Source organism: Stigmatopora nigra, chromosome 20, assembly GCF_051989575.1.
Source record: "Stigmatopora nigra isolate UIUO_SnigA chromosome 20, RoL_Snig_1.1, whole genome shotgun sequence".
NCBI lineage: Eukaryota > Metazoa > Chordata > Actinopteri > Syngnathiformes > Syngnathidae > Stigmatopora > Stigmatopora nigra.
In genome coordinates, this window is record NC_135527.1 from 7,166,674 (window position 1) to 7,192,675 (window position 26,002).

General features: G+C 39.3%; 3 protein-coding genes across 6 annotated transcripts; 1 reads left to right on the forward strand and 2 right to left on the reverse strand.

Moving 5' to 3' along the window:
* Nucleotides 1-13,315: 13,315 nt before the first annotated feature.
* dok1b (docking protein 1b) lies at nt 13,316-18,122 on the reverse strand. The gene is made up of 5 exons (XM_077742628.1): nt 17,622-18,122; nt 16,666-16,983; nt 15,582-15,669; nt 15,338-15,510; nt 13,316-14,684 (listed from the first exon to the last, which is right to left on the reverse strand). Exons 1-5 carry the CDS (start codon nt 17,676-17,678, stop codon nt 13,491-13,493), a joined length of 1,830 nt encoding a protein of 609 aa, XP_077598754.1. The 5' UTR covers nt 17,679-18,122; the 3' UTR covers nt 13,316-13,490.
* Nucleotides 18,123-18,636: 514 nt separating this feature from the next.
* nagk (N-acetylglucosamine kinase) lies at nt 18,637-21,664 on the forward strand. 2 transcript variants are annotated; one of them, XM_077742195.1, is made up of 10 exons: nt 18,637-18,744; nt 18,936-19,020; nt 19,091-19,189; nt 19,691-19,832; nt 19,918-20,028; nt 20,563-20,675; nt 20,750-20,837; nt 20,918-21,015; nt 21,084-21,162; nt 21,230-21,664. In XM_077742195.1, the coding sequence occupies exons 1-10, from the start codon at nt 18,716-18,718 to the stop codon at nt 21,430-21,432; spliced, it is 1,047 nt and encodes a 348-aa protein (XP_077598321.1). In that variant the 5' UTR covers nt 18,637-18,715; the 3' UTR covers nt 21,433-21,664. The 2 variants fall into 2 exon arrangements, with proteins under 2 accessions (XP_077598321.1, XP_077598322.1); XM_077742196.1 differs by having other exon boundaries at nt 18,708-18,744; nt 19,095-19,189.
* On the reverse strand, nt 21,540-25,380 carry paip2b (poly(A) binding protein interacting protein 2B). 3 transcript variants are annotated; one of them, XM_077742198.1, is made up of 4 exons: nt 25,236-25,380; nt 23,137-23,303; nt 22,889-23,071; nt 21,540-22,815 (listed from the first exon to the last, which is right to left on the reverse strand). In XM_077742198.1, the coding sequence occupies exons 2-4, from the start codon at nt 23,290-23,292 to the stop codon at nt 22,759-22,761; spliced, it is 396 nt and encodes a 131-aa protein (XP_077598324.1). In that variant the 5' UTR covers nt 23,293-23,303; nt 25,236-25,380; the 3' UTR covers nt 21,540-22,758. The 3 variants fall into 3 exon arrangements, with proteins under 3 accessions (XP_077598324.1, XP_077598323.1, XP_077598325.1); XM_077742197.1 differs by lacking the exon at nt 25,236-25,380 and adding an exon at nt 24,436-24,610; XM_077742199.1 differs by lacking the exon at nt 25,236-25,380 and adding an exon at nt 24,026-24,334.
* Between the last annotated feature and the right edge of the window lie 622 nt (nt 25,381-26,002).

Here is a 26,002-nt window from a genome sequence, read left to right on the forward strand (position 1 = left end):
CGTCCGAGCACCAATACTGGGATGTGTCCATACCAATCACTTCTGATGTTGCTCACAGGGGTCCTCAATGAGCTCAGGGAGGTTCTATATATGCCCATTCATGTTATTGGCGACCAGTAAGTCAACTTTTCGGGCCAAAAATAAACTAGTTCGGGCCTCATGAGATCTAATTGGCATGAATTAGATCTACATGGGGATCTACCCATCCATACATGCACGTCTCATTTCCGCCACCGCCGTCCCCAGGGCGCTCAACGCTCTCATTTAATGTATGCAATGTTTAAAAGGTGACCTAAATACGCCACACGCTGAGCCCTCCAAGCGCTATCCCACCATGCACTCGTCGTCGACCTTCTACCGATCGCGATGCAAATGTCCTCTTAATCCAATAAGGCCATCTTGGCTAGCGTGGAAGAGGCCATGATGGCCAGAGCCCCCTAATCCAGGATTCAAAAAAAAAAAAAGGGGGCAGTACTCGATCAAACCAAGACAAGCATAGGGGTGGGATTTGCTAAAGAAAAATACAAAAAAAATAAAAAAAGAAGCACAACTTTGACCATATTTTTGTAATTTCTCGCATATAAGTCGCATCTGCGTATAAGCCGCATCTCAAATTGACCATGATTCTTTGTGATGTCATAAATACACAAAATTTTATTATTCTTGGGGTTTTTCTGGGATACTATTATTACTATATTAATGAACCTATAATTTTTTTGTTGTAGTTTTTTAAATACCGTATTTTCACAACTATAAAGCGCACTTAAAAGTCTTAAATTTGCTCCAAAATAGACAAGGCGCCTTATAATCCAGTGTGCCTTATATATGGAAAAAACAGAAAACGAACAACCACCACTGTCGGATATTAAAAAAACACAAACGCCTGAACTTAAACAATACTGTTAAATATGCAGATGCCATCTTAGTTTACAAATGCTTCCATCATATAGCTCCTCCCCCACAGCAAGATTTTATACAAAAAAATCCAAAACATCAACAATGGCTGGCTCTAGAGGTGACTGTGCTTCATACCTAGAAGTCAATAGCAATTACCGTATTTTCACGACTATAGGCGCACTTAAAAGTCTTACATTTCTCCAAAATAGACTGTGCGCCTTGTAATACAGTGCGCCTTATATATGGAAAAAATGTCATTCATTAAGGGTGTGCCTTATAATGCAGTACGCCTTATAGTCGTGAAAATACGGTACTTGAATTTACTGCATTTCGTCTTTCCTTTTAAAAGATGACACTAAATTTATCATTTAGCATTCCATCACATTCTGCAAAGTATTTTCCGGACACATTTTCCTTCAACTATCCAGGTAAATAAACCCAATCTGACAACACTGATTTCCCCACAGGCCAAAAAAAATGCCAAATATCCCTCCGAGTAACAATGCGTGCATATCTGGCAACCCAAAAAAAATCACCAATGTCAAAACACATTAAATCAGCCTTGTCTTCTCATGTCAATATTTTTTGTTCATTCCTGCGCACGCTCGATTTATGTATTTTTTTTCTTTTTTTTCTCATGCTTCTCTGTTCCAGCCTTCCCTAAGATTACGACTCCCTGAAGAGAAGCACAAAGTCGGCTTTGGGGGTGGGGGAGGGATGCTGATTGGCAGCGTAGAGATAGGTAGTCGTACAAAACACACATACACACACATACATAAAACACACACAAAAACACACACTCGTATGACAGCCGCCAGTCTTTTACACCCAAGCCCTCACACGTTTTAATTGGTGTAATAATATTAGCATAAGGGGGCAAATTGTTAGAGGGCACATCACGCATATGCCCAACAATAAACCCATAAATAATTCATAAATAGATAAAGGTGCTTATCATTAAACTACATATGTCATGTGACCCCACTCAGCACCCCCACTTTGTCCTCCTCACCTAAAAATGACAAAAAAATGAAATCTGAATCCCCCCCATGGGTTTTTCTCTCTATTGATGAGGGTCTCTAGGTCTTTTGTTCATCTAGTGGCCTCCTGCCGTTGCCATGGCAACCGAGTGTATACACACACATGCAGGATGGAGGAAAGGGAATGATTGGGATGCATTTTGAGAGGTGGAATAAGAATGTGGATGTAATATTGAGGGGGATAATAAACTTTTTTAAAAATAAACCTTAAAAGATAAGCAATATTTGACTTTGAAATTCCATCTAAATTTAAACGGAAATGGTTTAAATTATAACCTTCCTTTTGGTTGTCTACGTCTGACGCGTTGGAGGAATTCAAACCCTGCAGACAAGCGGCCATCTGCCATTTTGGCTCCGGTCCAGTGATGCTGCACCGAGCCAACATGGCGCCCGGTTGGTTACGCACCATCCAAGCGCTATCCTAAAATAAATTCTTCATATCTAAAAAAGAAGGCCATTTAAAAGCATCTGTTGGTGAGAGTTTAGGGAAATGTAGCCTTCTGCGTTTTGAATGGTAGCGTTAATCCCGTTAATCTTCATCTGGTGATCAAATGCTATTTGTAGTTGGGCCTATATGTTAAAATAGTTCTGTGTATATTGTTCATATTATTCCGGATTAAACGTGATTGATTACGTGGAGCACTCAGACATGATTTGGGATCATAATAATCATCCAATCCGCAATTAGCATGTCACCAATACAGTGATAGTGCAGATTATCCTCATGTATTAAATCACATGTGTTAAAGTGGTGGCTCAGGGGCTAAATCTGGCCCGATGCATCATCTTGTGTGGCCTGGAGAAGTCAATTTTGAGTGCTGACTTTCTGTTTTAGGATCAAATTAAAATGAAGAGTTTAGATGTGTATTTTATTTCCTGATTTTCCCCCTTTTAAATCAATAATTGTCATTTTTTAATCATTTTTTCTGCGTTTATAGTTAAAAAATCAGTGTAAAATACAAAAATACATTTAAAAAAAGCTAAAATCAACATTATCTTTGATCTATAAAAGAAATGAATATTCAGGGATTTGACAAACGTGTATTTAAATAATCAAATCTCATCATATAAATATATAATGACCTAAAAAAGTACATATAAGCCAAAATTTGGCAAATCATTATTATATTTATTTTTTAATTCTGTAGTGAACTAGCATTACCTTTCAAAATAAAAGATACAGACCAAAATAAACTACTATATAATGCAGGGGTGGCCAACCAGTCAGAGACCAAGAGCCACATTTTTTACTGTGTTACCGCAAAGAGCCACATTTTTTACTGTGTTACCGCAAAGAGCCACATTTTGTTACTGTGTTACCGCAAAGAGCCACATCACACATACCTTTGCTCAGCCAGATTTATTGTAAATGTCACACACCAGCATAGTAATGACATAAATTGACTCCTACAGTACTAACAGCACAGGCCAGTCATTATCAACAATGAACATTGTGTGCACTGTCTCACAGACAAACTCTCAGTTCAACCAAGTCCACAAACAAAAATATTATAATTTACAATAGCGTTTTTCTTTTACTATGCATGTTACTTAGTGGGACTTCTGTCATAAAATCAGAGCCTATTTTGCGCAACATTCGCTCCTTGTGAGCTGTCATTTATTATGAATGGCTTTTAACTAGCGCGCCCACCACGTGGGTGTACACCTTGCTCTCCTATTGGCTGCTCCCGGCTGAGCACTCTCGCCATTGGTCTGCCTCGCAGGGGTGTGGCCTTTTCAGCCGACACTCGATCTTTGGGATACTACTTTTTGTGTGCACGACGCCGTTCATTGTCGCTTCTGGTTCACGGGAGCTCTCCCACTCTGTTAAAAACGTTTACTCAAATGACCTTGCTCCTACTGCGAAACTTTGAGGTATTTTCATCCCAAGCACATGCGCATTGGACGAAAATACCGTATTGAACTCAAGCGAAGCGCACACGCAAATAAAAATAAAACACAAATACAAACTTTGATATGGACGTAAGAGCCGCATGAAACCGGGCAAAGAGCCGCATGCGGCTCGGGAGCCGCGGGTTGGCCACCCCTGATATAATGCCAATCCTATTCACATAGGTGGGTACTACATAAACTGGCATTTTAATCAAGAGCATGGTCATAAAACCAAAAAAATATCCAAGTTTGTACCTTTTTATATATATATATATATATATATATACTTAATATGAAGGTTCTCAATGCTTCCTGTTCACAGTGCATCAATGATTCCTGACATTTCCTTCCATGGGGGAAGGGAAGATGCGCTCAAGTGAGTTTTACAACCATGTAAAAAAACATAAAAAAAATACTACTGACGGATAGACAGGCGCTGAAAAAATCCCATCCCAAATACTGCGTTTTTACCCAACAAATTTCTTCACAAAAAAACACAACAAGAGTGCCATAACAGACTGACCAACAACAACAAAAATCAATATTCATCTGACTCGCTCATTGTTGACTGTACAACAAGATCAATACGATAGGTTGTGCCACTTAAATCTCAAATCTCGTCGGCTATTATAAATGTCGCCGTTGGTTTGTTGTTGTACACACGAACGGACAAATGGGAACACACCGTCAATCGATAAACCAGCACTCTATGTTGTTCATGTCAACAATTGTACTCTCATACACACAAACATACACACCCACACACCCACAAAACTCACCAAATCAGTGGAAAATGTTATGCCATCAATGTTTTTTTTATTTTTTTAAGTATAAATGTGATGTAACCACCGTATTCTATCAAAACCATTTTTGAATGTCAGGACAAACTAAACAAACAATGTTGTTAAGTCATTTTTTTGTGCGTTTTCCAAACGGCTTATCCTTAGAACAATAATATTAACATTCTCACCTCTACTGGGGTAATTGGACCTTACTTTTAATCTGTTTACATAAACTAATACTGTTTAGGATACAATGTTACACATCCAAACAACTTCAAGTACACAACATCTGATATCTGATCACAAGGTATTAGTGTACGTGACACAAATAGCTCTATAAAGACCCCCCACAACCCCCCTGACACCCCTAAAAAGAAAAAACAAGAAGGGCATTGATGACTTGAGGTCTCATAACAATTGGATTTTCGACATGTATACAAAAACAACTTAATACCCCTTAAGACCCTCCCTTTTATAAAAACATCTTTCTCCAATCACAAAAACACTTTCTTAATAATCAGATTAAATTTACCAGGTTGTAAAACTCATTTTTTTTAATTCATCTGACCAGAAATCCTGTTTTTGAGGACCCTAATAGTCAATATTTCCTCACAATTCCATTAAAAAAACTAAATATTTTGTCACTATCTTTTTTTGCACTCTAAATATAAAAACTATAACAAAAAAACAACAATTTACAAGATTAATTCTTTCTAATAAAAAAAAACTAAACCAAAACAACACACCAAAAAAAGCTAATCAATGCTAAATATCCATTCTAATTTATAAAAATCATATAAAAACAACAATTTACAAGATTAATTCTTTCTAATTGAAAAAACTAAACCAAAACAACACCAAAAAACCTAATCAATGCTAAATATCCATTCTAATTCCTAAAAACCAACAAAAAACTCCAAATTCTCACATCCAGAAATGTCAATCAAAACGCCAATGCCAATCTGCCTTCAACAAAGACAGATTGGACACCTGCACACCACAACAAACCCAACGTTGAGGTTAAGAGATTAGGAACAAGTATTCTGGTGGCAAATCCCCTAGTAGTCTCAAACACAAGTGTAATCCCCCACAGGGGCACCTAACAAAACACACATACACACACATACACACACACAGCTGGCCAGTCATGAGACTCAACCATGTGGTGTGAGAACAAACAGGCCCAAAAAAAAATAAAAAAATACAGTTATTTATGTGTCTCTGGTGTCCACATGATCTCTCCTACACAAAAAACTAACAATGATATCACTAAAGTCTACAGGAATCTCCTTCCTCCCCCCACTGTGGGAGAAGGGGGTTAGACAAGAGATGAAAATGGGAGAGGAGGCAAAGAAAGGGGAAGTGTGTTGAAGCCTGCTGGGAGACCAGAGGAGTGGCCATTTTTTTTTTGAAGGAATGTGTCTGTAAGGTCAAGTACGCAAAGATCGGAGTTTGTGTCGAAATAGTTTGGGATTTTATGCAGAAATTATAAAAGTGAATTTTGGCAATGTTTGAATTTGAAATGAGAGAAAAGTTGCCATTTTTATGAAAGATTTTTCGACAAAAGACATGGTATATTCACCACAAAGACCTCTCTGTGGTCCCACTCCCCCATTTTGATTTTCTTTCTCCATCCAATGCATAGAGTGTCTCTTATCCAAGCCTCCTTCAAAAAAAAGCTCCCCCCCCCCCCCAAAGTAATGTCGCCTGTTCTGCCACAATGGGATTAACAAGGGGGGGTTCATTCATTCCTTTCAAGTGGTCCCACCGATCCATTTAGGATGAACTGGGATGAATACTGAACATATTGTTGAGAAGAGTTTCCAGGACTAGTAGTCAATCAAAACTTTAATTCCAATTAAACTAGTTTTTGATGTCATCATACCTGTCAATCTTGGCCAATTTATCCTTATAAATGATTAAAATTTGCCTTATTAAGCGATAATCTTAAAAAAATCTCCAAAGTGGACAAGGTGCCCAATTATTATGCACTAAATTAAAGATTCTGGGTACATTGCTTGCTGACTGGCTATATTAATATATTGGATTGGATTGGATTATTAATCCCATATTCAGGAAATGTTGTTTTCACAATAGCAAGAGGGTGAGAATGCAGAATGAGAACTGTATTTTAGACATAAATATATAGTTGATAAGTAAAATAATCAATAAATAGCGCTCCTTCCTGCAATGAGGGTGCAGCAGTCTATTGCTGAAAGAGCTTTGGAGGGATTCCATAGTTTCATGCAAGGGGTGGGAGATGCTATCGTGAAAAGGCAATGAGGAGCCGAAATGGGTCAAATGAGATGGGTTTTACAAAAAAGCATAAGTAAAAAAATCCCATAAAGAGTTCTTATATGGCGTACGCGTTTTGAAATGAGCAAAAACGTATCAAATACGTGAAAATGTATAAATTGACAGGCAAGTTAACGCACCGTGAATGTGTCAAAGGCATTTTTGTCATATTCTACTCACTAAAAGTGTCTACGTTGTATCGGCAGCAAACATAAGGAGTCCTTCAGTGCCATCTATTTTGAGATAACTAAGCGCCTAGGCTGGTTTTTTAAATTTTTTATTGTGTATTGAGGAAGTGTCAGCCCAAAGCAATTAGATAACCCATAAGCCCCGTCAGCGGCATTGAGAAACAAATCAACGAGTGGATTTTTCTTCTTCCTCGCGAGTCCTTTTGCTGAAATGACAGGAATGATGGACCGCCGAACTGAATAAAAAAGCCATATTCATCATTCTTGTTTCATACGAGGATTGGTGCTGAGGCGACCTGATTTCCATGACAACGGTGCAGAGGATTAGCACAAAACATTGCCCAAAGTACCTTGGTTGACAATAGCGCCCTAGAATGAATGGCTGGAGTAGATTGAGTTGAAAAAGAACAACTTTTTAAATCCATCCTACTGCCAAAAACCGTGTCAAACATTAGCGACTCAGCTAATAAGTTCAAATGAGTCCTGAATCCGCAAATCTATAGTTTGACACGTGATTTACAGCCTAACAAAAAGCAATTGAAACTGAAATTCCATCATATAGCTCCTCCTCCACAATCCAACTGGCTCTAGAGGTGACTGTGTAGTTCCCTTCAAGAATAGTACATTCGTGTATATTCATTAACATTAATATTACCGTATTTTTACGACTATAAGGCGCACCGCATTATAAGGCGCACCCTCAATGAATTACATTTGTTCCATATATAAGGTGCACTGTATTATAAAGCGCACTGTATTATAAGGCGCACTGTATTATAAGGCGCACTGTATTATAAGGTGTACTGTATTATAAGGCGCACTGTATTATAAGGCGCACTGTATTATAAGGCGCACTCTATTATAAGGCGCACTGTCTATTTTGGAGAAAATGTAAGACTTTTAAGTGCGCCTTATAGTCGTGGAAATACGGTAATTGTATAAAATCTTGCAGTGGGGGAGGAGCTATATGATGGAAGATGTTGTAAACTAAGATGGCATCTGCATATTTAACAGTATTGTTTCAGTTCTGGCGTTTGTGTTTTTTTAATATCCGGCAGGGGTGGTTTTTTGTTTTTGGTTTTCTGTTTTGGTCCATATATAAGGCGCACTGGATTATAAGGCGCACTGTCTATTTTGGAGAAAATTTAAGACTTTTAAGTGCGCCTTATAGTCGTGAAAATACGGTAATATACCCATTAATATGTGCTGGCCCGTGGAATATAAATATAAGGAGAAACTACAAACTGAGTCTGGTTGTAGTGGTAGAAATGTTGAGTTCTTATTCATATTCCCTGTGTTCATTCATTCATTCATGATGGCATCGCTTCTCCTCACTCGGGTCACGGGGGAGCTTAAGTCGAGCTTCTTATCAACAAGTCACTTTGAAGACTGGGATTCTGCGAAAGGTCCTTTCATTCGCCGCCCAATCAACACACAAGAGAGAGGACGTGTGTTAAAAAATAGCTCATCTCGTAGGTGGAGGGGAGAAATGGCGGGGAAATTTCAACTTGTAACGGTTGCCACGTCAGGACCCCCGGAGGCGACGTGGAAAGAACACCTTGACATTTTAACGCCGGATTCTTTTCTGCTGGGCTTAATCTATCTCGGGCAGAGGCGTCACCTCCCACAAAAAAATCCCAAAAGCGCAGGCAGGGAGTCAATTCGTCTTGAAGGAGGCGCTTTCACGCTCCATTCGTTTGCTGCCCGTCACTCCAGAAATTCTCTTTTCAGTTGCCTTCACTTGGGCATTTGGAGACGACCCAACATGGCGGACGCCGCTGTCAAAAGAGGAGCACTTTCACTGTCAGCTTTCTATCACCACTAGATGTCCAATCTATTTCAAGCTTTAGGCTGTAGTAGTAGTGGTAGGAGGAAGAGGAGGAGGAAGAGGAGGAGTAAGAGTGGTAGTAGTAGTAGGAATAGTAGTAGTAGTAGAAATAGTAGTAGTAGAAGGAATAGTAGTAGTAGAAGGAATAGTAGTAGTAGTAGGAGAAGGAGTAGTAGTGGGAGTAGTAGTAGTAAAAGTAGTAGTAGTAGGAGTAGGAGTGGGAGTAGGAGTAGTAGTGGGAGTAGTAGTAGTAGTAGTAGGAGTAGGAGTAGGAGTAGCAGTGGGAGTAGTAGGAGTAGTAGTAGTAGGAGTAGTATTAGTAGGAGTAGTAGTAGTAGGAGTAGTAGTAGGAGTAGTAGGAGCAGTAGTAGTAGTAGGAGTAGTAGGAGCAGTAGTAGTAGGAGTAGGAGCAGTAGAAGTAGTAGGAGTAGTAGGAGTATTAGGAGTAGTAGGAGGAGTAGGAGTAGTAGGAGTAGTAGGAGTAGTAGGAGTAGTAGGAGTAGTAGGAGTAGTAGGAGTAGTAGGAGTAGTAGGAGTAGTAGGAGTAGTAGGAGTAGTAGGAGTAGTAGGAGTAGTAGGAGTAGTAGGAGTAGTAGGAGTAGTAGGAGTAGTAGTAGGAGTAGTAGCAGTAGTAGGAGTAGTAGGAGTAGTAGGAGTAGTAGGAGTAGTAGTAGGAGTAGTAGGAGTAGGAGGAGGAGTAGTAGGAGTAGTAGGAGTAGGAGTAGTAGTAGGAGCAGTAGTAGTAGTCGGAGCAGTAGTAGTAGTAGGAGTAGTAGTAGGAGCAGTAGTAGTAGTCGGAGCAGTAGTAGTAGTAGGAGTAGTAGTAGTAGGAGTAGTAGTAGTATGAATCTGGGCTAAAGGGAATATCATACAACGATTGACCAATATTGATCCCCATCTATGGCACACTTTGGAGAAAATTGTCTTTTAGTTGCTCCTTATATTGCAGAAACTATGGTACTCCACATAAATGGCCTTCCGGTAACGAATGCATTAATGCACGTTCCGCATTGGCAATAAAAGCCTCCCGTCCATTTGCTCGTCCATATCTTCTCATGAGAAATGACCTCTAAGTGAGCCGCACACATGCAAACTCCAAGCTAAAGCACCCTCTCTTAAATGGGGCACACTCATGAATTACATAAGGCTTCTAAAAAATGAACGCGCTATCCAAATCCTCGCCGCAAAGCTACAAAACACTGCATTGTCTCGGGATAAAACAATCCACATTTTGTTGTCAAAAAAAAGGTTTTATTTATTGTTTTCAGTTTCACCGAATTAAACCACAACAAAGCAACTGGTGTGTGAAATTACACATCAAAATACACGGAAAAACTTCCATCCCAAATCCGTGAGAGCACATTTAAAAAGAAATAAGGGATTAGTGCAATAGTGAAAAGCCGCCATTGACCTAAAAGACAGTTTATGTGTCCATCAGAAAGACAAAATAAAAATAGTTACAGTGAGTCACATCCCAAAATCTAAGATACTGCTACTTTTTGTCCGCAATATGTTTTGTAACTAGAGTAGTACTTCATTTGTAAAGTTTTAGGAATTGGTGCCAGATCTTTTTGTGTAGATTGAACGTTTTGTAAGTAGAGGAGTACTTTGTATGTAAAGTTTTATGATTTGGTGCCAGAATTTATTTGACAGATTGAAAGTTTTGTAAGTAGAGTAGTACTTTATATATAAAGTTTTATGAATTGGCACCAGAACTTTTTTGTAGCTTGAAAGTTTTGCAAGTAGAGCAGTACTTTATATGGAAAGTTTTATCAATTGGTGCCAAAACTTTTTTCATAAATTGAGTTTTTGTAAGCAGAGTAGTACTTTATATGTAAAGTAGTATTAATTGGTTCCAGAATTTTCTACATAGCTTGAATGTTTTGTAAGTAGAACAGTACTTTATATATAAAGTTTTATGAATTGGTGGCAGAACTTTTTTCGTAAATTGAGTGTTTTGTAAGTAGAGTAGTACTTTATATGTAAAATTTTATCAATTGGTTCCAGAATTCTTTTCATTGCTTGAACGTTTTGTAAGTAGAGCAGTACGGTATATGTAAAGTTTTATCAATTTGTGCCAGAATTATTTTCATAAATTGAGTGTTTTGTAAGTAGAGGAGTACTTTATATGTAAAGTTTTATGAATTGATGCCAGAGCTTTTTGTCCACAAAATGGTAAACCATATAAGTTACATTTGTGCCATCTAAGATATAATAAAAAATGTCATTCATGCTGGAAAGCAAGTTAAAATGGGACATTTTTACTGTGTTTTTTTGCACCATTTCCATGTGTGTGGCTCCAACCAGGGTAATTACATCCCATCATTTTGGTTTAATCACAGTCTGCTGCAGGGCCTCACGCGCCTTCCATCAAAGCCTAACACGAGCGTCCTTCTTAGCCCTTTTCTTCTCTTCTCTCCAGTGATTTAATTACTGCATCCGCCGCTCTCTTCCATCTTGGAATTAATGAGGTCTAATACAGCCTCTGTTTTCAATCGGCCAATCAAATCCTAGCATCTCTCCCCATCATTTCTGTACTTTTCAGCATTTTCCATCCACCAGCATCCACAACATAGATAAAGTCTGTTTTTTTTAAAGAAAACGTATGTATATATAAATGTAAAATGGCTTAATATTACATTTAAAGTCACATTTTTTACTCATTAATAGTCACATGTAATAAAAGTCTTATTTTTTATATATATATTGTTGTTTTTTACGTCAATCAAAGACACCCTGACACTTTTCATCAAAGACCCTCTGAAATTGGACAACACCACCCTCTTGTGGTCAAGCACGGTACTTGAACAAATGCCAATATTAAACAAAACCATCTATATATATTCACCTTTCCATATTTTTTCTCCTATGACAGTATTTTAACAACTCCTGCATCATCACAACCAATTTTGGACAAAAATAGAGGACCAAAAACAACTAAAATCCACAACAATACCAAAAAAACATTCAAACTAATACTTTTATTCTATTTTTGAAGCAAAATACCACTATTCAACAATATGGCTTCCTCACAACTGTCATAGAACTTCCAAATCATCCAAAAACTTGTATTCAACTATTCAATTGATTTTCAAATACAACCAACACCCCAAAAAACATTTTTTGCTAATATTTATAACTATCCAAGGCTCCTACCTGCCATTATTGGGTCCTCAAGGGCCGATGTGTGTGCAGGTTTTTGGTGCAACTAATCCAGCAGAGACACTTTGACCATTGTGATTTCTACAAAAAACATGAAGCACCTGGTTGTAATCAACTGATTACATTTGTAGGCCACCAGATTGGTGAAAAAATGTCCTTTGTATTGGTTGGAATGAAAACCCGAACCCAACTCGGCCCTTTGTGGAATAGTTTGGACATCCCTTCTCTATTGGGTTTGGTTCCAGATGTATAAAGCAGATATAATGCATTAAATACTATTTTGAGTATCACTCTATTTTCTGCATTAACGTCAACACAATTTCATATGGGCTGGACCATTATAGATATAATTTTTATATATATTTTTTAATAAATGGATTAAAAGAACTGGATTAAAATCCCTGAATATTTTTTTATAGATCTAAAACAATGTTTACTTTAGCTTTTTATATATTTTTAGATTTTACAAAATTATTTTTGAACTAAAAACACAGAAAAAATGATTAAAAAAAGACAATTATTGATTTAAAAGAGGAAAATAAGGAAATATTATATACATCTATACTATTCATTTTAATTTGATCCTAAAACAAAAAGTCAGCACTCATGATTTACCTTCCCAGGCCACACAAAATGACGTGGCGGGCCATATTTGGCCCCCGGGCCACCACTTTGACACATGTAGTCTACATACAGGCAACAGGGGGCGTCTTATACACGAGAAATTGTCAAATTCAATGATTTTAAGGCAATTTTAAGAGTACGGCTTATACGCAGAGGAGACTTATATGCAAGAAAATATGATGTATATATAGTATAACTATATAGTTGAAGTACTACTGTTCTCAAAGCATTCCACAAGCAGTTAAAGAAATAAAAAGCAGAGTAGTAAGGAAGTGGATCCAAGACTGGAACCACGAATGGAACAATTTGTGCCTGTTTCAAGCCAAGTGACACATAACGCAATTTCTTGCCAGTTTTCATCGTGTCGGGGTCTACAATATTTTTTTCCCTGTTTTTTTGCTTTCTGGTAGACCCTCCCTTATGGTCAATTCCCTATTTTTTACATGACTTTTTAGTTAAAGCCAAGAAAGTACAAGAAAGGAAGAAAAGTAGTAAAAAAATTACTTGTTGTGAAGTGGTTATAAAAAGGGGAAGTTGACGATGAGGTCAGGTTTTGACTCACAAGCAAAAGTCTGTTCAAAGTGGAATAATTGACGTGGCGTGGTATAGAATTCAATCTTTTTTTTTATTGGTGGCCATATTTACAGACAGCGCAGCTGTTTTTGACAGATAAACAGGATATTGGCGGAAATCCAACGTTATGAAGATAAGAGTTAACAACTTCCGTTTTTATTTCTCGAAGGAAACATTTTGGGGAGGGGGCGGAGTCAAAGGTGGTTGGTCAAATACTTCCTAAGTTGTCGTAAATGATATCGGGTGAGCTGATTGGTTTAGGTTTGGATGGATGTGACTGCAATTTGGAAGGTTTACAGACTTTGCTGTACAGTTCGCCAATGTTGTTGTTATTGTTGTTGTTGGTGTTGTCCAGCGGCTCATAATGCGTCGACGTAGGTGATTGGACGGGGTCTTTCCGGGCAAAATGGAAGCCACTGGGTTTGGGAGCGGTGATTGGTTTAGGCCACCTTGGAGCGGGAAACTGTTTTTGGAACTCTGTTAATTTCCCCTGGAAAGCAGTGCTGTAGTTTCCCTCCGGTCCAAAGGGGGCAGTGGTGTCCTCTAGCCTTTTCGAGCTATGAGGTTCCAAACGAGCTTCATCGTAAATCGCCGCGCTGAAAACTCCCATGGCGCGTCCTTCCGGTTCGTCGTAAATGTGCTCTTGGGAAAGGGGCGGGGCTCCCTTGAGGGTTGGCCTGTTGGCGTTAGCGGCGTTGGCGGGTCTGCCGACGATTCTGGCGCCATCCAGACTCAATCCGGCGGTCTTCTGGCTCAGCTTCAGACTGATATGGTCATAAACATGCGAGTACAAATCCTGCGATTTCCTACGAGGACCCGCCTGGAACTCGTCCGCAGGAAGTCGCAGGCGTGGCGTTGACGGCGAAGACGCAATACTGTCCACGGGGTCCGAGTAGAGCCTGTCAGCCAAATGCGATGGGAGACGGATGGAATCAGCCGGCTCGGAGTAAAGCGCCGCCCGTTCGTCGGCCGACGACGTGCGCTTGGCCTTCGGGGAACGCGGAGGCGTGTTCCCACCGCCGGCGAGACCCAGAATTCCCGGCAGTTCTGGTAAACTTCTCCCTTTATGCCTCTCGGCGCCACGCCCTACGCCTTCCCGCTTGGCGAGGACGCCGTCGGCGGAGCCCGGTTTGCTCCCGGCGGAGTCGCCATCGGCCTCCCAGCTGCTGCAGCTGCTGCTGTCGCCACTACCCGACACCTGACTTCGGACATGTTGTAGTGAAGGCGGACACTCTGGGTCAAAGTAGATGGGGCAGCTAAGCGGTCTCTCCTCAGCCAGAGCTTTCTGAGACTTAATAGCCTGGTCCACCAAGGTAAAGATTTCATTGCCTTGTTTGGTGTCAAAGGTGAAAGCGCCAGGACCCGAGTCACAACGGCGGCCGGACTCGAAGGAAAACATCACCTGGATAAGAATAAAAATTAACTATAAGTAAACACAGAAACTCCATTTTTTTAAGGTCGTCTTCTCTGCGCAGCAGCAATCATATAGCGCGCAGTAAATAAAATCTAAACATTTTTTCAGGTTTTTTTACCCCTTTCCCCATGATGGCGCTGTTTACGCTCTGTCCAATCTTATGTTTTTCAAGTTTTACAGCATTTTTTATATGAAAAATTAAAGGGAACATTGACATGTACCTGCTTATGTGCTTAAGTGTCATACTGGTGTGCCCATAGTGAGCAATAATGAGGTCTTTCTTCCCAGACCAACGACAAATTAAAGGGAACATTGGTCCTCATAAGCAAATTGTTTAATGACCGTATTTTACGGACTATAAGTTGCACATTGTTTTATTTGTGGGGCCGTATTTTACGGACTATAAGTTGCACATTGTTTTATTTGTGGGGCCGTTTTTTTAACCAATTACTTCTTATTTCAAGTTTCCGGTTTTATGTGTAATGTCATTTTTTTTTTTTTGCAGAGGACTGCAAGACTATTTGCTTCCTTCTTCTCACCAATTACATCATTCGCGTTACCACACTGCCCACGCATTTTTTTTGTTTGTTCCTAACACCTAGCGGTCTTTCCATCCTGTCCTTTCTCGTAAAAAAACTCACCCGGTCTCGCCCGTATCTTCTTAGCAACTTGTAAGGCCAGACGAGGACATTGCGCTTGGTTTTGGGGTCCTTTAAGATGAGGACGTTGCTTTCAGCTTTCAGCCAGTAGTTGCCCGACAGACCGCAACGTTCCGAAGCTTCGGTTCTTTGAATGCTAACCCAGAACTCGTTTGCTAAGAATACACAGACACGGTTTCAAACTCGAGGTCCATTCTACAACATAGAACTTCTGTTGTATACTCACTCTGCTCTCTGGAGTAGTAGATGAGGTTCTCAGACATCATCAGGTCTTGGGTTCCTCCATCGGACTCCCCATTGGCGCCGATTCCACCCTGTGGAGAACAACCAGAACCAAACTTTTTTTGTAGCTTGACAGTTTTGTAAGTAGAGTAGTACTTTATATGTAGAGTTTTATGAATGGTGCCAGATTTTTTTTCGTAGATTGAAGGTTTTGTAAGTAGAGTAGTACTTTATATATAGTTTTATTAATTGGTACAAGAGGTTTTTACGTAACTTGAAACTTTTGTAAGTAGAGTAGTACTTTGTATATAAAGTTTCATTAAATGGGGACAAAACTTTTTTCGTAACTTGAAACTTTTGTAAATAGAGTAGTACTTTGTATATAAAGTTTGATTAATTGGTGCCAGAACTTTATTCGTTGATTGAAAGTTTTGTAAGTAGAGTAGTACTTTATATATAGTTTTATTAATTGGTACACAAGGTTTTTATGTAACTTGAAACGTTTGTAAGTAGAGTACTTTGTATATAAAGTTTCATAAAATGGTGACAAAACTTTTTTCGTAACTTGAAACTTTTGTAAGTAGAGTAGTACTTTGTATATAAAGTTTGATTAATTGGTGCCAGAACTTTATTCGTAGATTGAAAGTTTTGGTAAGTAGAGTAGTACTTTATATATAGTTTTATTGATTGGTACCAGTTTTTTTATGTAACTTGAAACTTTTGTAAGTAGAGCAGTACTTTATATGTAAAGTTTTATTAATTGGAGCCAGTACTTTTTTCGTGGCTTGAACGTTTTGTAAGTAGAGAAGTACTTTATAAAGTTTTATTAATTGGTGCCAGAACTTTTATTGAAACTTGAAATTTTTGTAAGTAGATCAGCACTTTATATGTAAAGTTTCATTAATTGGTGCCAGAACTTTTTTTGTAACTTGAAACTTTTGTAAGTAGCTCAGTACATTATAAGTAAAGTTTCATTAATTGGTGCCAGAACTTTTTTTGTAACTTGAAACTTTTGTAAGTAGCTCAGTACTTTATATGTAAAGTTTTATGAATAGGTGCCCGTATTGTTTTCATAACTTGAATCTTACCTGAAAGGCAATATCACACATAGTTTCCATCCAATCCCTGGCTGCATTCTTCTCAGCAGCAAACACATGCGTCTTATCATTGGTCTCCACACAGAACGCCGCCATGTTGTCTTTTGGACAATTCTCCGTCAACGCCGGCAGGATAGAAATACACTCCGACAAGCGGATAATTTTCTTGTCTAGTTTTCGGGTCTTCTCGTTGGTATTCCCAACCGAACTGTTACCCACACCAACTGACCCGTGCGAATCAAAAAACTCCAGACGGGCGATGCCATTTTGGCTAGCCGGGTAGAGCACCAACCAGTTTTTTTTCCATTTCTAAAGACAAAAAAAACATGGAAAAATTCTAATTAGCTCAATTTAGTGCCAGCATGTGTAAAACAAGACCAAAACAGAAACGTTTTTAGCAAGAAATCGTAATTGCACACCATCAGGGGTGCTATAGCAACATTCCCTACCAAAATAGACCCATTTTTTTTTTGGTTTCTGTGAACAACAATTGTGATTCATTCTGTCAGTCATGGTCATATGACCAGAAAAGAGCGCGGAGCAATAGACAAAGACCCTCTTGCAAAAAAAAAAATTGGCGGTCCGCGTGGGGTTCCGAAGCCGACCCGTCGGAAAACAGGTCACGATTTCCTGTTTTGGGACCATTATTTCCTGATAAAGTGTAAAAAAGTGTGAAAAATAATCAAGTACAAAGTTGGATAATATGCAAATATTGGCTTTTATTGACTAGCATACCTAATTTTGCATGTTAAAATGAATTTCATTTTTTTCTATAAAAAAATAGGCTCCCATTCAAGCATTTTAAATGAGTTTTCAAGCACCAAATGATTGAACATTCCTATAAAATAATGTTTAAATTAAAAAAAAACTTTATTCCCAATTGTATAATTTGACTACTCACCATATATTAATCATATTTGTCATTGATATGAATAGTAAATGATTACCTTGCCAAACTTTTGATGTTGTATATAAAGTTGTCCTTCCTTAATGTGGGTATCCATGACCCCCTGACCGCCAGATCTCAAAATTTGACAGCAAAAAAATACAAAAAAAATAAAAGTTCTTGAGTTTGTTGTCCTTTTTCACCCCCCACCCCAACCCTACATCCCCCACAACTTCCCTACTTCTCTCACTTCCGTTGCTTAGCCCTGAAAAACGCGATAAAAACCCAAAGAGGCATGGCCCCCAGAAATGGGGGAAAAAAAACCCAAACAACCACTAGGTGGTCCCGTCCAGAATCATAAAAAAAGGTCCAAAAAGTTGACGGTAAATGTGTCCTCTACTTGACGCATCTGACGGCTGTCCAGAGACCCGCCTGTGGAAAAAAACTAGCATAAAAAATCAAAAACGTCTTTTATTCTTTCAAAATAAAATAGAGTTGCTTCTTAAAAGTATTCCACTTTACAAGAAAGTAAAAGCACTATTCCTGATTGTATTTAATTCCTCTTTAAAGCGTCATAGAGGATGCTAGGATTAAATCCAGCCTAGGGAACTATATCCTACCCACATTCCAAAGTGTTAGTTTTATTTTGAAAGGCAAATTCTTCATTTTAACTGCTTTACACCCACTTGACACGTGCTATTCTTCCTCTACTCCCACGTACTCTTGCGTAATGTCGTTCTTGCACTTAAGACGTCTTATTTTGAAAAGTTCACACAATAAACCGACAAAAATGAGTTTTTCTCACTCAGAAAAAACACTACTTGCACAATTTAACTAAATTTGGTGAGGGACTCACCCACTCAGCTAAAATTACTTTATAATGGAATGCAGATGTCTTATTTTTACTCTGATTGTGGCCCAGAAGATTTTCAAAATAAAAAAATTGAAAAAAATGCTTTTATATGCATTGTAAATAACAATATAACATTATTTCATGTATATTTATATCCAGGGAAAGCTGTTTTTTTCAAGGCGTCACGCGCTCCGTTGATTTAATTTCCTGCACAAACCTGACACCTAGTGGTCATTAGTGAGCATTACAGCATAAAATGTCAAACTCAAATCTACTGTGAAGTGCAAAACAGGAAGTCAAGAATGGCATCCGTGTTTGGCGGTGTAGAAGGGTAAGAATTTTGAACCAAAACACGTCCAGATCTTATATTAGTCTTTAAAAAAATGTTAATTATATGCGTGTAGTATCCATTCTGTCCTCTAGGCTGTTATCTTTCCTCTACTTTTCTGCTATTTTGTCACATGCATGGACGATGGATTTCAAATGTATATAGTAAACGTCTTTTGGGGGTCTTTTGTTTAGTGGGGGGACCCACTCCAAAGCTGTGTTAGTGTCAGAAGATGGAAAAATCCTTGCAATAACAGACGGACCATCCACCAACCATTGGGTAATCTTGAATAATTCTATTAATATAAGCAATATTATTGTTTTATTCATTATTTTATGTGCTTGTTAAGTTAGTAGGAGTTGACAAATGCATCCAAACCATCAATGAAATGGTCCAAAACGCCAAAATAAGAGCAGGACTGAATCCAGATACTCCACTACGCTCACTGGTATGTCAAAACGTAACTACAGACGCTCCCCGACTTACGAACGAGCGTTTGTTCATAAGTTCAAAGTGTTCGTAAGTTGAAATTGTTCAAATTGAAGTTGATTCAGTGCTATATTTTTAATTATAATTGATGTTGAAGGCATATATAAGTATATTGAAGGTTTATATGTGTGTATTTGTATGTTTAAGTAACCAGTATTGGTTTGTACTGAAAAAAAACATTTAATAAAATGGAGAGAATACATACAGTACTGTATTCATATTTTAGAGAGATATTTACTAGAAACTGGCCAAAAGAAGCTATTTAATGACTATTACACAGTTTTATTCTTTTTTTCATCATAAATGATGCAGTAGCACTGTATGGCATCATTCAATTGATTTGTAAACTTTGTGCAACGTTCAATATTTGGTTGTTCATAAGTAGGGGAGCGTCTGTAAATAAAATTGGACGTCTAATGGCGATATACAAAACTAATGTGCTTTTTTTTGTTGCAAATAGGGCATGTCTTTGAGTGGAGGAGAACAGAAAGACGCTATTAACAAACTTATAGCTCGTATAAAAAAGGACTTTCCTAACCTTAGTCAACATTATTTTATCACCACGGATGCTATCGGCGCCATGGCAACGGCGAGCGATCGCGGTGAGTAAACGTTCAAAGTCTCTTTAAGTTGAGTTTTTATATTCTTGACTGTCTGGAGTGCAAAGGTTACCTTCTTTCTCAACAGGAGGCGTGGTCTTAATATCGGGGACAGGTTCCAACTGTAAATTAGTTCATCCTGATGGCTCCCAGATTGGATGTGGGGGGTGGGGTCACATGATGGGGGACGAAGGATCAGGTGAGAAGGTCAACCTAATGTAAATGGGAAAATATGCAAGATTTTCAACCAAAAAAATACAAGGCTGGCTCTATAGGTGACTGTGTAGTACTGTATTTTCATGACTATACTGTGCATGGTATTTTTAGCCGCAGTGTTAGTAACAAGTGCTATTTCTGTATTATACACGCACAGTACTTTTTCTACAGGGAAATGGTAGAGTTGGTATACCCTATTGACTGATTTATTTGATTTAATTGTGATAACAATTTTAGTATTGGTCCATATATAAGGTGCACTGGATTATAAGGCGCCCTGTCTATTTTGTAGGAAATTTAAGACTTTTAAGTGCGCCTTATAGTCGTGAAAATACAGTAGTTCTTCTCAAATAGAGTTAAATAAATATGCCAAGACCACCTTTTTAAAAAAAAAAAAATATATATATATATATATATATATATATATATATATATATATATATATATATATATATATATATTAAATCATATCTCTCAAGCATCTGTTATCTACCCAGTGATTGGCTATCATTCCCAGCTTTCTGGATCTCTCACCTGGCCGTTAAGACAGTATTTGATGCCAGAGACAAGTTAGCCACGCCTCCTCATGATATTCAACATGTTAGAAAAGCCATGGAGGAGTATTTTGCGGTAAGTTTTTAATAAACTATCCTAGTATTGGGTTTTTTTGCCCGTAAAAAAAAACTGAAAATGATTACCTGTAGGTGTCGGATCTGATGGGGATGCTGCCGCACCTTTACACAAACTTCCAGAAGTCCCATTTTGCCGGGTTCTGTAAAAAGCTGGCCCAAGGTAAAATATTGGTTAAGAAATGTAGTTTTTTTTGTAGGGCAATCTTGTCGGGCAAATTTTGAGACAAATTTCAAATCCAGGCGCCGAGGCCGGTGATCCACTTTGTCGTTACCTGTTCACTCAAGCTGGGCGGGTCCTCGCCAAACATGTGCAAGCCATCCTTCCCTCAGCACAAGAGGTGACATATACACACCAATAACCCACAACAATATCCTTCATTAAGGACTTGTTTTTGACGATTTTTAGCCTCTTCTGAGTGGCAATCTCGGCCTTCCCATCCTGTGCGTGGGTTCCGTGTGGAAAAGTTGGGAGCTTCTTAAACCGGGTTGGTATCTAGCGTCCGTCCATGTTTTTTTTTCATGCCGTTTTGAGTCATTTTCCATTTTTTACAGGCTTCACGGAGGTTCTAGATGAGGCGGCAAGGTGGGATGAGCTCAAAGGTCGTTTTTCTGGATATAGCCTGTTGTGGTTGAAGCAGTCCTCAGCACTAGGGGGCGCTAGTCTCGGAGCTAGGAGTTTGGACACCCACATAAATATGGACTACGCGGACAATGTTGATGTCTTCTATCGTCATTCGTGGAAGGGCGAGCTGTGATTGGTCGCTTCTTCTGAAAAACAATGTCTATTAATTTCATTTGTTATGCAATTCAATGAAAAATCCGCCATCTTGATTTCTACTGATAAAAGACAACAAGGCGAAAGGTCTTTTAGCATCTTTATTTGTTATTTTAATTGAAATCCATACTCTGTGTGTCTTTGGACCTCTTTTTTAACGGCTCCTGTCAACTAACTCCAAACAAAACAAAAAATAAACCAAAAAAACGGCACAGTATGACTTGGTGTCGCGTTTTCCACCTGGTTGATGGTTCCAATCAGCTCCGTCGCATGAGGAAGTTCTTCTTTAAAAATCAGGAGCTGGGACCAATACTATCAAAGTGAAATGTTTCTACCGCTTTGATCACATTTATGCAGAGGACAACAACATTAACAAAAAAGAATCTGAGTTCGAAAAACATGACATTTTTTCCTATAATTTGCAATGTATCCGGCTTAAGAGAATAACTTCCTCATATAAAACGAACCCAACCCTAAGCCACACCCCCTTTGAGCATTTGTGGGCGTGGCAAACAACCCCTAACAAATCTCCCGACATTCCAGGACTAAACAAGACGCGAAACTTCGCCGTCCTCCGAATTGGATGAGGATTAAAAACGCAAACTTGGAGGAAAGAAGCAATATTTCAAAAACCTGATGCGATTCTGGACACGCCATGACGGACGTACTCGAACCTCCCGTCATATTTTGCCGCATGTCGCGGACGTTAACGGATCGTCTTGCGTTATAGCCCGACGTAGCAACATAACCCCCACCGAGTCCCCCCCCAGAAGTACAAGTACAAGTCACCTGACTGGCATGAAAACCTACCATCACATGACCTTCTATTTTAATAACAACGTCACATCAATTCGACATTATTTTTCTTTTTAACACTTATTTTTTTCAAGTTATTGAGTGTGCCATCACTCTGATAGCTGCCTCGATTCTGAGGAGACATCGGTGGGAATCTGTATGCTTTTTATGAAACCTGTGTGTGTATATGTGTAGATTACACGAGTGCATTGACGCACTATCGCCCTCTACAGGGCTGGACATGTTACACCCCCAACCCCCTTTTACAAGAAACAAAACAGGAAATAAAAAGGGAAGAAAAGAAAAAAAATAACAAACAAAACTTGGAAAAAGTCATCCCCCCACCCCCCGAATGGTCCTCCCCACACAGTGGTTCTTTAAATGTGTGTGTGAGTGTGTGTGTGAGAATCAGTGTGCTCACTCATGGCCGCCAGAGTCTCTGAGAATGTGTGTGTGTGTATTTGTGTGTGTATATATGTGTGTGAAGGTTCCACGGGGGTGAGGGGGACTCCTAGTATTTCTTCCCCGGGACAAACTCCTTCGCCTCGGGATTCAAAATACTCTTCCTCTGCAAAAAAAATGTAAAAAATCATATTAATAATACTGAAAAATGTCTTGGTCGTCATGGTGATCGTCCTTACCGCCACTTCTTCCAGATTATTATGGTGTTCGCTAACAGACAAGCCGTTGAGCTGCTGTTGGAGTTGATCCACGCCTTGGTTGTTAAGATCACGCGACGGGATGAACCAATGCTGGTCTTCTTCTTCCATCAATTCCTGGAAGCAGCGGTCTAAGAAATCTTGCTCCAGGAGCTCCTCTTCCACCTTAAAAAAGGGAAAAATGTGGATTAATAGTAGCTCGTGGTGCATTTTTTGGAATAACAACAAACCTGTCTGTTGTATTCCTCCTCGTTCTCCATCCACATGTATTCGGCAAAGGGGTTAGCGTCGTTATTGTCGCCCGCGTGCCCATTGGCAACCGGTTCCTTGCCCTCTTTCCCCGGAGCACCTCCTCCCGGTGTCTTAGCCACCTCGGGACCGCTCATCTCGGCCGGCTCTGCAAAAAATTGGACAAAGGGGGTCCGTTAGAGTCAGATAGGACATTTTTGGGGGTCTTATTTTGCTTGTCGGAGAAGAAAATGGTCAAAAAATGATTTCCCCATCCAAAAAAAGGCAATACTTTAAAAAAATCCTATGGCTCAGGAGCCACATATGGCTCTCCACTAACCTTTAAGGTAAACTATGGAAACTGCTGGTGAAAAAGCGCATGAATAGAAGCGTTACATTGGTATTGTGGCATTTTTAATCATTTTTATTTTTATCATTACACTCTTTTGCATGTATTTTCTCATATCAAAATAATTCAAAGACTTTCTGTACTTTTAAAAAGTAGTGAAGTGACTAAAAAAGGCACACATTTTCATGTATATTGACTCTCAATTGATAACATTAAAAAAAATAAGAATTCTTTATGGCTTTTTCTATCAAAAAAAGGTCCCTAGCCCTTGCTTTAGACAATCCAAGCCATTCAATAAAACAGATTGGACGTATATAGACGTCAATGGCAATAAGTGAGTTTTCCCTTCTTTTTTTATATATTAATCTGACGTTTTTCGCAACAGGCCGCAGTTGTCTAGTCCCAGCAAAAAAACAGACGCCTTGGCCTCGAGTAGCATCCAAGGCTTCATAACAGGTTATGTAACGGGTGCCGTCGTGGCTTTCAGACTATACAGTATAGCATCTGCTGACCGGCTAAAGCAGGTGCCCGCTTGGGCCTACCTGCCAAGTTCCTTTGGGGATTGCACCGTCTTCTTTTCTTAGCCCCCACACCACCACCACTAAGACACTAATAGGCGATCTGTGAATACTTGTGTGCCGTTGACGAACGGGCCATCTTTCCCAGATGAAGGGAAAAAAACACTGAATGCTAGCTATCACGCGGCGGGTCCTTAAACGCAACACCAAGGCACCTCCAAAACGAGCCAAGGGCAAAGGCGATCGCCGTGTGCGCCGAACAAAAGGCGAGCGATCAGATCGGCTCGGTGTTAGCGCAATGCTAACAGCATGGCAGCATCGCCAGTAGGAGAGAGAGAGTCAACAACAACAAGGCGGCGTTTACGGGCTTGCCTGCAACGCGCGGACAAAGGCGAAACGACGCGGCCTCGACGTTTTGGGGACCTTCCGGTTACCTGGCATGGCGCTTTTCAAGTCCGATTCCAAACGGGACGTGACACAAACGTCGGATTTGTCGCTGAGCGTCGCGGATTGCGTCCGTCGGGATTTGCGATGGTGCGCCAGTCGAGCTAAATCTCGTTAGCCGCCTTGCTACGTGAAAGATCGGGGAGGGTCACGTGATGTGCGTGCATGTGCGCGCCCGCGCACGTCTGTGCAGTTGACGTGCTTGATTTGCATCCTGCTCCATGTTCACTTCCGTCAATAATATACTCATCATGCAAAAGCATTTGTGTATAATCCATTTTACATACTTTATGCATAAAAAACAGGAAATTAAACACACAAGACTATCAGGACTTGCCAAAACTACTACATATTTGACAGAAACATTTCCAATGAGGGCAAATGACCCCAAATCATTAGGAATACTCCAAAACCAACCAAACTATAGAAATGCATGCACCTCCCTTTTAAAACGGCAAAAATGATATACATTATGCATGTCAATGGGGTCCTCGTGGTTGAGTAGCCGAAATTCCGAGGTGTTGTGAACGTGCCATTACTCACAGCAAAAACAAATGCCTGCGTGGCTGCGTAAAACCTCTTGCATCATTAAAAAGACATGAATCGCATTCGAATTTACTTTTAAAAAGGAGTTTGATGACGAAATAAAATGCTATTTCGAGACATTAATGGGACAAGGGCTCTGCCACATGTTGACTGCGTACAATTGTTCTCATAAGGTTTTTCGTGCAGGCGCAGAAAGGAACTGACTAAGTCACTGACTTTTCACAAGTAGACAAAACGGACTCACCGAACGAAGAGGTGAATCCAAAATAGCAAACGGCTGTCGTTGGCCGTCGATAGAACGCCTGTGTTGTGGTTTTCAAACAAACACGTGGCTTCGTTGACAGTTTCTTGGCGTTATAGCAAGAGAAAGCCTCTGCAGCGTTCAGGGTTTGAAGAGCCCTGTACCGTGTCGCGTTTGTGCAATGAAAAGCCCCATCCCATTGGTCAAAATCAACATCAATCAACTTTGAGCCCCAATATGATTGGTTAATTTGAGCACAAGCCCCACCCCGTGTCCCCATTAACGCAAGTAAACAAAATATACTATTGCGCTTATTGTGCTTATTTTTAATCATCACAATTCATTTATAACTTAAAATAAATATATATATCATTTAAAATGAAAAGCATATATGAATTGAAAGTTGCATATGAGTCCATCAGTGATTAAAAAGTATTCCAAACAAAGTAAAGTTCATTAATAAAATAATAATTGGAAAATAATAATAATAATTAAGAAGACAAGCTGGAATAAGTATGGCACGTTTTTTGTTTTGTTTTGGGAATTGCATTTATTTGCCCAACTCAAAAGACATCTGCATTTAATTTTCTTTAAAATGCAGTACCAAAAATCTCCACAAGACAGCGCTTGTCATATATACATATATAAATATAGTAAAATTGCTTTATGAGTCACACTACCATCCCAAAATATTGTTTCTTGACGTATTGACATTAACTTTTACTCATTAAAAACATAATGTACTACTATTTGCAAACTTGCTACTAGAA

Bases quoted from the DNA above. Each gene is read 5' to 3' on its own strand.
- dok1b (XM_077742628.1), bottom strand. From the start codon at position 17,678: ATGGATACCCACATTAAGGAAGGACAACTTTATATACAACATCAAAAG. The intron at 16,984-17,621 runs GTAATCATTTAC...TTTTGTCTTTAG, and splicing joins AACATCAAAAGTTTGGCAAG to AAATGGAAAAAAAACTGGTT. The intron at 15,670-16,665 runs GTAAGATTCAAG...TGTTCTCCACAG, and splicing joins TGTGTGATATTGCCTTTCAG to GGTGGAATCGGCGCCAATGG.
- nagk (XM_077742195.1), top strand. From the start codon at position 18,716: ATGGCATCCGTGTTTGGCGGTGTAGAAGG. The intron at 19,021-19,090 runs GTAATCTTGAAT...GTGCTTGTTAAG, and splicing joins GACCATCCACCAACCATTGG to TTAGTAGGAGTTGACAAATG. The intron at 20,676-20,749 runs GTAAGTTTTTAA...GATTACCTGTAG, and splicing joins CCATGGAGGAGTATTTTGCG to GTGTCGGATCTGATGGGGAT.
- paip2b (XM_077742197.1), bottom strand. The intron at 23,072-23,136 runs GTTTGTTGTTAT...CCCTTTTTTAAG, and splicing joins AGGAGGAATACAACAGACAG to GTGGAAGAGGAGCTCCTGGA. The intron at 22,816-22,888 runs GTAAGGACGATC...TTTTTTTTGCAG, and splicing joins ATAATCTGGAAGAAGTGGCG to AGGAAGAGTATTTTGAATCC.